Consider the following 12,604-nt stretch of genomic DNA (forward strand, 5'->3'; position numbering starts at 1 on the left):
CGAAGATGGCTGCTTGCGCGATAGAGTTGGGGTTGAGATTGTGCAGCTCCACCCCGTAGAAATGCAGAATCGCCCGCATGAAATGGCTTGCTGGCACTCCGAATCCCCGCTCATGGAAAGAGACGAAACTCAGCACATACCCCGACGACGGGGACGGGGCAGCTCCGCTCGGAGGAGCCATCCACTCCGGCTACGGGTCACCGGAGAGGGGACGAAGCAAGCCATCGGCAACAAGGGCCTCCAGATCATCCACCGTGACGGTGGAGAAAGGCCACGGGTCACGCGGCGGAACGACGGTTGCCCGGTCGGCCATCACCAAGCGAAGGGGGTGGCGACGGAGAGGAAAAGGTGCGCGGTAACCAAAGCAGGAGGCGAGCAGCAGAGTAAAGAACCACACCGGTCCCTCTTCCGAATATATAAAGGCCCGGGCAAGACCCGTTCAACACTTCGCCCGAACCCGCCGCGAAATTCAAAACTCGAAGGCGAAACACCTGTTCCTCGAACGGCTCACGCAACGGCTGCCCCGCAAACCACTCGTCCCGCCGCATTAACTCCGTGGCAGGGCAGGCGACACCTTTGGCAGGCGAAGCGGGCGACGCTTCACCTCCGCCATGATGACCGCGTCAAAAAGGTGCGCCACGTCGTTCAATTTTGTATCCTTTTCCTCTTCCCCTTTCTCTCTCTTGCTACAGGGACCGGGAAAGGGGATACTCTGAAAGGGATCCTTCTCTGCGAAGGAAGCGGGCCCCGAGCCCTCCTACTGATCAGGGGTTCGAAGGCTGGCCCCTCTGAAGGGTTCGACAGCCGCCTCAGAGCACTCGGGCTCCGCGCCCACTACTGGTCAGAGGTTCGAAGGCTGGCCCCTCGGAAGGGTTCAACAGCCGCCTCAGGCCACTCGGGCTCTGCGCCCACTAGTGATCAGGGGTTCGAAGGCTGGCCCCCCGAAGGGTTCGACAGCCGTCTCAGAACACACAGAGCGAGGGATGACTCTGGGTACGTCCGATACATGGCCAAGGCTCGAGCTACGCTCCTGATGTACCCTAGGACATTTCCGAGACCAGCAGGAGCGATTCTGTAACGGAATCCCATCAGAGGGAGGCATCGAGCCCTCGAACCCTATCAAACGGGACCGGGTCCAGCAAATCACCTGCAGGTACTTTTGGAGCGCGCCTCTGGGCCACTAGCCGACCCTTATCAAACGGGGCACGGGCGTCCACTCGGATCACCCGTTAGCAACTCACTGGAGACACCATGTTCGGCGCCCTCCGAGGGCAACATGGCGCTTTCCCCCCCTCCTCCTTGCGGAAAGGCGACGAAGGGGCGTATGATAAAAGCCGAGTCAGTCCTTGACCGTCCTCTCGCTCTGTGCGGGGGCTGCTCTCACAAACCCGGCTCCGGCCAAACCGTTGACAGCGTCAACATACCAGCCCGAGAACTCGGAACCTGACTATGCACCCGGGCTACGACCAGTTCGCATGAGGGAACAACCAGACCGGCCGAGGCGTCACAAATGGCACTAAGACCTCGGAGGAGTCAAACCACTCCTCCGAGGCCTCGGGGGCTACACACGGCGGGTGCGCTCACGCACACCCACCGGAACAAAGTGTAACCGAGAAAGGCCGGTCCCCTTGCAAAAAAGTGTGACAAAGCCTCCAAGCGAGTACCAACACTCCCTTTGAGGCTCGGGGGCTACTGTCGGGGACCATAATTAGGGGTACCCCCAAGACTCCTAAACTCGGCTGGTAATCACCATCAGCACAAAGCCGCAAAGGCCTGATGGGCGCAATTCAGGTCAAGGCTCCATCCACCCAAGGGACGCGATCTCACCTCGCCCGAGCCCAGCCTCGGACAGGAACAATAGACCTAGGTGGATTCACGCCTCGCCCGAGGGCCTCCTCAAGTAACGGGCGCACCTTCGACTCGCCCGAGGCCCAGCTCGGGCAGGCTTCGCGGAGAAGCAACCTTGGCCAGATCGCCACGCCAACCGACCGTATCGCAGGAGCATTCAATGCAAGGATCGCCTGACACCTTATCGTGACGCGCATTCCTCAGTCGACAGGGCCGAAGTGACCGTAGTCATTTCGCCCCTCCACTGACTGACCCGACAGGAAAACAACGCCACCTGCCCTGCTCCGACTGCCGTGCCACCGGCCAGGGTGAGGCTGACAGCAGCCAAGTCCAGCCTCAGGCGCCATAGGAAGCTCTGCCTCGCCCGACCCCAGGGCTCGGACTCCACCTCGACCTCGGAAGACGATCTCCGCCTCGCCCGACCCCAGGGCTCGGACTCCACCTCGACCTCGGAAGACGGTCTCCGCCTCGCCCGACCCTAGGGCTCGGACTCAACCTCGACCTTGGAAGACGGTCTCCACCTCGCCCGACCCCAGGGCTCGGACTCCACCTCGACCTCGGAAGACGGTCTCCGCCTCGCCCAACCCCAGGGCTCGGACTCAGCCTCAACCTCGGAGGACAGTCTCCGCCTCGCCCGACCCCAGGGCTTGGACTCAGCCTCGACCTCGGAGGAGTCACCGCCTCGCCCGACCTCGGGCTCGGACCGACCACGCCGCAGGGGGTACATCATTACCCTACCCCTAGCTAGCTTAGGCTACGGGGAACAAGACCGGTGTCCCATCTGGCTCGCCCCGGTAAACATGTAATGATGGCACCCCGCGTGCTCTATGACGACGGCGGTTCTCAGCCCCTTACGAAAGCAAGGAGACGTCAGCAAGGACCCGACAGCCCCGACAGCTGTGCTTCTACAGGGCTCAAGCGCTCCTCCGACGGCCACGACATCACATGAACAGGGCTCTAGCACCTCTCCCACTGCCACGATGGCATGTACATAGGGCTCTGGCTCCTCTCTGCTAGACACGTTAGCACATTTCTACACTCCCCATTGTACACCTGGACCCTCTCCTTACATCTATAAAAGGAAGGTCCAGGGCCCTCGTACGAAGAGGTGGCCGCGCGGGAGAACGGGCTGACGGATAGGCTCTCTCTCTCTCTCCCTCGCGAACGCTTGTAACCCCCGACTGCAAGCGCATCCGTCCTGGGCGCAGGACAACACGAGCCGCGGTTCCCCTTATTGTTCCCCCTTGTGTTCCGTCTCGCGCCGACCCATCTGGGCTGGGACACGCAGCGACAATTTACTCGTCGGTCCAGGGACCCCCGGGGTTGAAACGCCGACAAAAATAACTAAAAAACAACATATACATAGTGTTTGGAGTTATTTACATACAACTAGTTAGAAAGCAATCTAATTCTGGAGCAGAGCTGCTCCACCCAGAGTTTTATGTCTTGTTTAGAATAGCTTCAACTCCAAAAAATTTGGTGGAGCTAGTAGAGCAGGTCATTAGATACTCTAGAAAATCGTGAAGCTGAAGCTGTAAGCCTTTAGAAGACATTTAGATAAGTCATTTTGTTTATTATTTATATTAAAAATATTTTTAAAATTATTTAAATTGATATTATGTGTTCTAGAAAATCATGGAGCTAGAGCTAAAACTTGGAGCCATCCTTGCTCCTGAGTGTAGTAGAGCCATTCTAAACACGTCCTTAGATCTCTGCCGCCCTTAAGACCAGCTCTTACGGTCTCCCTAATCCTCCCCACATCCGGTTGGTTTTTGGTGAGAAACCCCTTCAACAATCTCCCACACCTCACCGCACATGCGGGGACTTCTAATTTTCTCTGACACTTTAATTACTCCATTTTGTGATATTAACCTTTTTTAAATACCGTAACTTCATGATAATGTGTATTATTGTAGTATAAGTAGTCAATAATTTTTAAACTTTAAAAACTAATAAAAAATATCAAAGAATTGAATTATATTATAAGGGGAGTTGGATAGAGTGAGTGGTTGGAGACGTTCTGGATGTGGATGGAGTATATTTTGAGATGATGTAATAAAATATGATAGAAATGTGATGGAATGGTTGGAGATGGTGTTAAATGTAGCTTTTAAAAGTTGAGATATAAGATAAAATAATTTTAAATATAAAAAGGAAAAGATAGCATGGCTGCTGCCTTCTTCACTGGGCCGAAATAGATCAGACCGGACAACAGAGAGAGGGGCCTCCTTCAACTCCGGGCTAGGTCCACCGCCGGAGAAAACGGGACTGTGTCTGTGTCGGCTGGCTGACCAGAACACTTGAGCAGACTAGCAAGGCCTTCAGACCGGGAGGGCTCCCTGTCCTGTCCCCCGCGCCGCCGCGGATGGCCGGAGCCACCACGCCGGCATCAGGCGCCCTCGTCAGGCTCTGCCTGCCTTCGCTCCTCCTCTTTCTGTACCGGTAAGAGGTGCCTGTTTTGTTTCTACCACCACTCCTGCGCAGCTGCTCTGCTGAACTTTGGGTTCCTGGCTATTGCTCCCACTGCATTCCATCCAGCGTCCAGAAACATGCTAGACTAGTACTAGGATGCTTGCTTCGGAACATCTGAGCAAGGTTTCGGCCGCCCGTTTGGTCATATCAACAACAAGCATGCCTACTTGCTCGTGGACCTAACTATGCACACAGTGATTCTTCAATCGAGTCGACGTACATAAATCTTAATTCTGGATCAGTCAAAGTAGATCTTATTTTGGGGCCGCATTTTGGGGTGCGTTGTATGCTGTAGCTGTACAAGCCTACAAAGCTGCAAGGCTCGTGTAAGCTATGCATAGGCTTGCAAGTGATGTTGGATTTTGGAATGCTATCAATTCAGGTGCTGCAGATGTGAGGCTGTTGAGATGGAGAGAACCCTTGCGATGATCAAGCCCGATGGTTTGTCAGGTAAGTACACAGAAGCAATCAAGGAGGTCATCTTGGATTCTGGATTTCATATCGTCAAAGAAACCGAGGTCCAGCTTGATGCTGAGAGGGCATCTGTCTTCTATGCGGAGCATTCCCAGAGAAGCTTCTTTGACAGCCTAGTCAAGTACATAACAAGGTATTATTGTTGTTGGAAAGGCTCGTGTCTCTTAAGTTTCTTGCATAATGCTTCTAGTCTATGCAGCAGCCTTCAGACGCTAACATTGACACTAACAGTTTGTAACATGACTCCTTTTATCTTTGTGTTGATCTTTAGTGGTCCAGTTCTTGCTATGGTTCTGGAAAGACCTGACGCCGTTGCGCAATGGCGCACTTTGATTGGACCAACTGATGCAAAAAAGGCCAAAACCTCTCATCCAAACAGGTTAAAAACTACATTTGTTTTCCTTTAACATGTTATGTGTTTGGATACATTTTTTTATTGCATTACTGTATTCATTTCTCTTTGTTTTGTGGTCGCCAACAGTACTCTTTGTCATTTCAGCATTAGAGCAATGTGTGGGCTGGACTCTGAGAAAAATTGCGTGCATGGTTCGGATTCACCAGAATCTGCAGACAGAGAGATCTCATTTTTCTTCGGAGAAGCTGAATCCGGTTGGTTTCTTCACTACTTGTTTCATATACGGAAGTGCAAAGATCACCCCATAAAACTTTCTTGACCTTATTTTTTTTGATAATGCAGTAACTGTGGAACATGATGAGCTATAGACGCCACACTGGTATCAGGCAAGTCAGCAAACTGAATTTTGATGTGTCTTTGAACTCTTAGGCTATCTCCTGTAGCTTCTTACTCGTACCCGTTTCTTATTATTTTAAAAGTTATTATGTAAACAGTATAATTTATAGTGCAAAACAGTGTCTTGCATGGCCATATGCTTGTGGCTTCATATGCAGAGTTTACTGATCTGCTGTGCACATTGTGATTGCTAAGACTAGGATGGCTGAGCAGCTGAGGCCTATTGGCCATTCATATGCTTCTGCTTGCTCAAGTGTTTACTCTCGAAGTAATTATGGGCATGTTTGGTTCGGATTATTATTCTCTTTTCCACGGAGAAACACCAGAATCGACGGATAGTCCGCCAAATGTCATGCTTTTTCCGCTTTTCCTCACCGCGGCTTCGGTAGCAAGCGTGGGGTTGAACAAAAAGGCCAGAATCGTAAGACGCCAATAGAATCATGATTCTCCCCACCGTCGATTGTTTCGGACGCGCTCCCGTGAAAAGCGAGTACAAACATGCCCTATGTGTAAAGAAACTTATATACTACTCCCTTCATTCTTTTTTATTTGTCGCGGATTCGAAAACAGAGGTAGTATTTGATTGCACTGGCACTGCACACAAATAGATCTTTGCAACTGTCACTTGGCAGTCCTTCAAATAATGCAAATTAGGATACAGTAGAATAGAATCCATGAAACGGGAAGAGAAGTGCTGGTTTGTCCAAGAGCCGGATGCTTAGGATCAGGAATTTATTTTCAAATAATGCAAATTATGCTGGCAGATTGGTTTCTTTTTTTTATTTTTATTTTCGCAAGGATATAGATTTGCTTGTGGTCTGTTTATTCATCATGCAGTTTCGTTTGCTTTGGTGAGTAGTGGCAATATTGGCCGGCTCATTGGACAACGTGGGAGAGTATCGACTCTGCTGCTTCTAGTGTTCGTCATGCTTCTTTTATGAACTAAACCCGAAGACGCTGCAATTTGAGGAGGGGATGTCAGTTGTCACAGAGGAGAGAGTCATTTTTAGGGCTAGTTTGGAAATCTCATTTTTTTCAAGAGATTTTTATTTTCCTAAAGGAAATTAGTTTATTTTTCTTTGAGAAAATAGAATTCCCTTGGGAAATTAGAGTTTCTAAACGAGCCCTTAATTTCGTAAAATTATGTCCGGAGTCCATATTTCCTATCGGAGCACCATGGTCCTTGAACTTGCAAAACTATATGGTGCAAACCAAATATTGTTTTTTCATCCGTGTTGACGTCTTGTGTGGCATACTTTGACAGCTGCGTGAACTTGTTGAGGTATTCACTTACAATTATATTTTCTTGCTTCAATTTTGTGAACTCCTTTCTCTTCAAACGAACGAGTCCCAAGGGAACATAATAATCCTGAGAACTTGCCCTAATCTCATTCCAGGTGATGGTGGCCACCTCATCATGAGCATTGCATTATGCTTCCCACCAATCAGTTGCAGTGTCAGTGCCACAAACTGATGGGCTGCGAATAATACCAACTAACTGATAGGCAGCGAATAATACCATCTCACGATCATTGCATACCATCTCACGATCATTGCATTGTACTACTGAAAGGATCACGATGCCGAAGAGGAAGGAGTGAATTGAACTTTTCTAAAAATCAACAATAATTAAACTCTAAGCAAGAGCCTAACTTCACCCAACAACAGGCAATAAGAGAATACTACTAGAAATACAATAATATTAAGACATTGCTTCAACTACTTGCTAAACAAATAAGCAAGGTAAAATGCTTGAATTAAATGCGGAATGTAAAGAAAGGTTTAGAAAAGTTCTCCAATTTTTTTCCTGAGGTCTCGAAGAGTCGGCACTCTTCCCTAGTCCTCGTTGGAGCACCCGCGCCTGGGTATCGCTCCCCCTTGGTCCTCGCAAGAACCAAGTGCTCACTATGAGATGATCCTTTGCCACTCCGGCGTGGTAGATCCCTCACGACCGCTTACAATCTTGAGCCGGGTCACCAACAAATCCTCCAAGGTGATCACCGAGCTCCCAACGCCACCAAGCCGTCTAGGTGATGCTGACCACCAAGAGTAACAAGTCGTAGACTTTCACTTCACCAAGAGAAGCCTAATGCATGCGGTGTGTGCTAGCATCTAGTGTCATGTTTAGTACAAAATTGGTCATAAAAAGCATCTTATGACGAAAATGCTGCGTCATAAGGGTCGTCATATAACGACCGTCACATTATGTACCTTGTGACGACTGTTCAGAGTACCGTCACATAATGTCATCACCTTTTGTGACGGCTGCGTTCGTCCGTCACATATTGTTGCTATATATGACGGTGTTATCTGTCACATTTTTTCCAGTCAACGCGTCACCTAAAGTTGGGATTGTCACTTATGACACCCACATACAGTGACGACACACTGAGCTTTCATGATAGCTCACATAATCATAATACACAGAAAAGCCATCATACACAACATTCTCATCACAAGTCATACACAATTCCAGCACACTAGTTCTTCCACAACAGAGGTTCAAACATACAAAGGTTCCACCACAAAGGTTTGAAGCATTCAAACAGATTGCACGTAGTTCTGACAAAGTTCTAACCACAGATATGTTCTAGCAAGGTAGAAAAACCTTAAGCAAAGACATCATCCTCAGACTTGGTATGCATCCCTACCTCAATCTTTCTAAAGTTTCAGGACAGCTCATAGCAGTGCATTGGTCTCTTCAAACTTGGTATGCATCCCCTTCACTTCCTCTTGGGCTTGGCGCAGCAAACTTTGGTTTTCTTCAAGTGCGGCCTGTTGAGCTTGTAGTTGTGCTTGCAACTCTTCCTGCTTCCTAGCAGCTTCCTCTCTTTCAGCTTGGAGTTTTTCCTCAAACTGATATAAGATTTCTTCAAGTGCGGCCTGTTGAGCATATAAAAAACTTGGGATATAAGATTTGCCATGAAATATTGGTACATGCCAACAGCAATACAACATAGTCAAATAATGGGCATATTGGACTAGACATAATGTTAATCATTGTTCTATCTCATCAGTCATCACATACAAATAGTGTGCCTGACTAAAACAATTCACCTTAGGATCTCGTAGGTAGTGAACAATTTCCTCAAGTTCAGCTTTAGCTTCGTCGAACCTCTTCATTCAATCCAAGCCTTGTATATAACCCAAAATTGAACAATGCTGAACGGGTGAAAGAACTAATAATAAACCTAACATACTAACAAGCAGATTTGACTGCATAGTATGATGCCATTTCCTATAACATTAGTCAATGAAAGGCCCTTTTGTATTTATATTTGCATATGAACACTAACAAGTCGATGATGGTATTCTTGGGATTTGACATAGTATGCTGCTTACATGCTTAAATATATCTCAGCATTTATGGAAATGGATTGCCTTTCGAATCTACAGATATTACATGGATTTCCTTTCTAACCTACAAATATTCCAACTTCAGTGTACCGAGTGCATAAAACTTACTGGGGAAAACCCTCCTTTCCATACTTATCATAAGCCTCCTTTTCCCAGGATCACTAAGAACTTGATAGGCCTCTCCAAGTTCCTGTTAAGACCAAGTGATTTAGTTCAACATTTTGTAGCAGTCAGAACATACAGAGGTCATACCAATCTGTCCCAAAGATTATGCATGCACAATACCAGTCGACAGTTTAGGTATTTCAATTGGAGAAAGATCAAACTCAAACTAGTCCGCATCACAACATGCAACCGAGGAGGATGCAGTCCACGACGTTCACCGGCAGGGAGACCACCAGCTTCTCCTTCCCCAAGTTCAACCAGAACCGGCTCCAGCTCTCCACCAACCTGACGTTCACCGGAAACTCCACCGTCAGCCAGGGGGCGTTGCAGGTCACCCCGAACAGCGGCAACAACTTCAGCACGTACCTCGCCAACCAGGCCGGCCGCGTCTTCTACTCCACGCCCTTCGTGCTCTGGGCGGCGGCCGCCAACTCCAACGCGTCCAGCGTCGTCGCCGACGGCCGCCGCGTGGCGTCCTTCTCCAACGGGTTCGCCGCCGTGGAGTTGGACACGATGAAGCAGCCCTACGACCCCGACGGCAACCACATCGGCCTTGACGTCAACGACGTCCGCTCCTCCAGCGCCACCTGCCCGCTCGCGGCCCTGGGCATCGAGCTCGCGCCGGGCGACACCGGCGCCAGTGACGGCAGCAACTTCGTCTGGGTCGACTACGACGGCGCCGCGCGGCGCCTGCAGGCGTACATTTCGCCCAACGGCACCAAGCCGTCCGCCGCTGCGCTCAACGCGTCGCTGGACCTCTCCGCGGTCGTCGCCGCCAGGGACGCCTACTTCGGCTTCTCGGCGTCCACCGGCACGGACGACTACCAGCTCAACTGCGTGAAGATGTGGAACATGACGGTAGAGGTGCTGCACGACGACGACGACGACGACAGGCTGCCGAAGAAGCTGTCCGGCTAGAAGCTCGAGCTGCTCGCGGGCCTGTACCTCATGAAGAAGCGGAGGAAGGTCGGGGACGACCCGATTTGGGGAAACCAATCAAATCTTCGCCAGATTTGGGGCCTGCCGGTGAACAACAGGAATGGAGTCACCAGATTTGGGGAAACCAATCAAATCTTCTGGGAAACCAAGCAGAGTAGGGGGAGCGGGGAGGGCGGAGAATGTAGAACGCGATGCGATCGTCGTGCTGCGCAGACAGAGAGCAGACAGGTGGAGCCATGGAGGTGGAGTAGGCCAACAGCGGTTCCTCCTCCGGCCGTGGCATAGTATGTCGCCTCCGAAGTTGGTTCGGAACTTGAAGACGAAGATGCAGTCGGGGTCCTTCACCTCGTAGATCTTCGCCAGCCTCTCTTTGAGCTCCGCCTGCGCGAATAATGAAATACCGTCAAGACCGCGACAGCCATCACGGAGGGCAGGGAACCGAGAAACTAGGAGAGGACGAGACCCACAACCTTGGAGACGTTGGGGCGGCCGGGGTGGATGACCTCGAGCACGAACTGCTTGCGGGAGAGAAGACGGTTGGTCATGAACTTGCGTGTGCGGAGCCTCCGGTGTGGGGCGAGGGTGCGCTGGGGGAGGGCGGATCGGGCTGCGGTGAGCCGCAGGAGGGCGGCCATTCCTTGCTAGCGGTGGCTAGGGTTTGTGGGGGTTCTGGGGGCGGGCGCGTGGTGGTGGGGGTGGACGCGGAGGTGAGTAGCCGAGAGGATAAGGCAGGAGGGAAATTTTGGTCATCTTGGGCGGGAGATGGGAAAGTGAATGCGATCAACAGAAAGGGGTACGGTCCTTTTTTTGGAAAAAACATAAAGTAACGCCGCTAAATCATCAAATAAAGGCACATCTAAGCGTCATAAAAGTAAAACCGTCTACCGGCTTCTGGCGCCTGACAATATATGACGAATCTTCGTACCCTTATGTGACAAAAAAAACACTATCGTCATAAAATCTTCATGGCCTCATGAAATTATGACGACTCAAAAAATTCCATCATATTATGTGACATTATATGACGATAACTGACCTTGTCATTAGGTATTTTGTCATAAAAGGACAAATTTCTTGTAGCGCTCTAGGTGGCTCTCACTTGCACTAATGAGGTCTTAATGCGGGATTAAGATTTTCTAATCACCTCACTATGCTTTGTGGTGCTTGCAATGCTCTAGCAATGTATGACTATCAATGTGGGCTGCAAGACATTCAATATGGTGGGTGGAGGGGTATAAATAGCCCCACCCACCAAACTAGCCGTTACCAGAACTTCCTGCGTATGGACGCATTGGACAGTCCAGTGCGCCACTGTTGCGCCAACGGTGCGCCACCAGTGCGCCAACGGTCGAATCCAACGACTAGTTCTGATAGCTAGTCGTTGAGCTGGTGGCACACCGGACAGTGAACAGTGACAGTCCGGTGTGACGACTAAAATTCCATTTTTGCAACTCATTGTTCTCGGGTTTTTGCGGGGGATAAGCTCTTCCCAGGCCAGACTGGCCCCACTGTCAGAGGGCGCACCGGACAGCCCAGTGCACATCGGACAGTCCGGTGCCCCTAAGACAGAAACCCTAATTCTCATTTCCTTCTGATTTTCAAATCCGTTTTCGTTCTAACTCGTGAGTGTGTTATAGAGTGACACTTAGCACTAGATGTGAGTGTGAATATGCACCAACACTACACTAGAACTCTCTTGGTCAAACTACTCACCGACAACCCCTGTTTATAGTACGGCTAAAATAAAATAGAAGACCTAACTCTATACCGAGTGTCCGCAACTCCTTGACACTCGGAATACGAAGACCTTCATCTTTTGATTCGTCGTTTCAGTCGTCGCTTCAAGTTCTCATCTCGGGGATTGTTTTCACCGTTATAGTACAACTTCCTGTAATGCGACCTAACTTACCATTGTCTTTGCAAAACAAATGTTAGTCACATATAATATTACGTTGTCATTAATCACTAAAACCAACCAGGGGCCTAAATGCTTTCAATCTCCCTTTTTTTGTGATTGATGACAACCCTACAAGAGTGTGAGAGTAGTTTGTTTGAAATTTCTGTCATTAGAGAAGATGGTTAGTTATACACAATAATTTTGACAGAAAGATGCGTGTAAAGGAATAATAAATATAAGCGCATACACGACGTAAGTTTCTTGTTCATACAAGAATGAAATGAAATCGATGAACAAGAACTGAAAGACTGGTGATAACATCTTAGGTGAAAACATAATTACACATACAATCAATAGTAAACATCGAGAGCATATCATAGAGTTTGTGAGTTAAGCGTCATACAAAAGTGGAGCTAGTACAGAGAGTATCAAGCAAATATATTACATCAAAATACAAAAGGTACTCTCAACTAACTCCCTAAACCCCTAGCTCTCACAACTCTCATATCTCTCCCTCTTTGGCGTCAAACACCAAAAGGGTTACCCGAACCTACACAATAGAGGAGGAAGGAGGAGGCGAGGGCGCATCCGGTCGTGGTCGAGGCAGAAGCGCAAACACAAGCTGGGGGTCGGAGTCAGTCTCGGATCCAGGGTCTGCAGTAGAAACTGGAGCTGATACTGACTCTGACAGAGGCTGTGAT

General features: G+C 49.5%; 2 protein-coding genes and 1 long non-coding RNA gene across 8 annotated transcripts; 1 reads left to right on the plus strand and 2 right to left on the minus strand.

Annotated features, from left to right (window-relative positions):
- The first annotated feature begins 4,024 nt into the window (after positions 1 to 4,024).
- On the plus strand, positions 4,025 to 6,844 carry LOC100282166 (nucleoside diphosphate kinase). 6 transcript variants are annotated; one of them, XM_008679018.4, is made up of 6 exons: positions 4,074 to 4,290; positions 4,703 to 4,927; positions 5,066 to 5,173; positions 5,294 to 5,403; positions 5,492 to 5,535; positions 6,383 to 6,844. In XM_008679018.4, exons 1-5 carry the CDS (start codon positions 4,214 to 4,216, stop codon positions 5,515 to 5,517), a joined length of 546 nt encoding a protein of 181 aa, XP_008677240.1. In that variant the 5' UTR covers positions 4,074 to 4,213; the 3' UTR covers positions 5,518 to 5,535; positions 6,383 to 6,844. The 6 variants fall into 6 exon arrangements, with proteins under 6 accessions (XP_008677239.1, XP_008677240.1, XP_008677238.1 ...); XM_008679016.4 differs by having other exon boundaries at positions 4,077 to 4,290; positions 5,276 to 5,403; XM_008679015.4 differs by having other exon boundaries at positions 4,078 to 4,290; positions 5,276 to 5,403; positions 6,405 to 6,844.
- A 1,121-nt stretch (positions 6,845 to 7,965) lies between these two features.
- Positions 7,966 to 8,900, minus strand: LOC103653652 (uncharacterized). The gene is made up of 2 exons (XR_565620.3): positions 8,603 to 8,900; positions 7,966 to 8,428 (listed from the first exon to the last, which is right to left on the minus strand). It is a non-coding gene; the product is annotated as an uncharacterized lncRNA (long non-coding RNA).
- A 381-nt stretch (positions 8,901 to 9,281) lies between these two features.
- Positions 9,282 to 10,677, minus strand: LOC118476945 (uncharacterized). Its single transcript, XM_035967323.1, has 2 exons — positions 10,477 to 10,677; positions 9,282 to 10,387 (listed from the first exon to the last, which is right to left on the minus strand). Exons 1-2 carry the CDS (start codon positions 10,639 to 10,641, stop codon positions 10,064 to 10,066), a joined length of 489 nt encoding a protein of 162 aa, XP_035823216.1. The 5' UTR covers positions 10,642 to 10,677; the 3' UTR covers positions 9,282 to 10,063.
- Positions 10,678 to 12,604: the final 1,927 nt, after the last annotated feature.

This window comes from Zea mays, chromosome 4 (assembly GCF_902167145.1).
Source record: "Zea mays cultivar B73 chromosome 4, Zm-B73-REFERENCE-NAM-5.0, whole genome shotgun sequence".
In the NCBI taxonomy this organism is placed as follows: Eukaryota; Viridiplantae; Streptophyta; class Magnoliopsida; order Poales; family Poaceae; genus Zea; species Zea mays.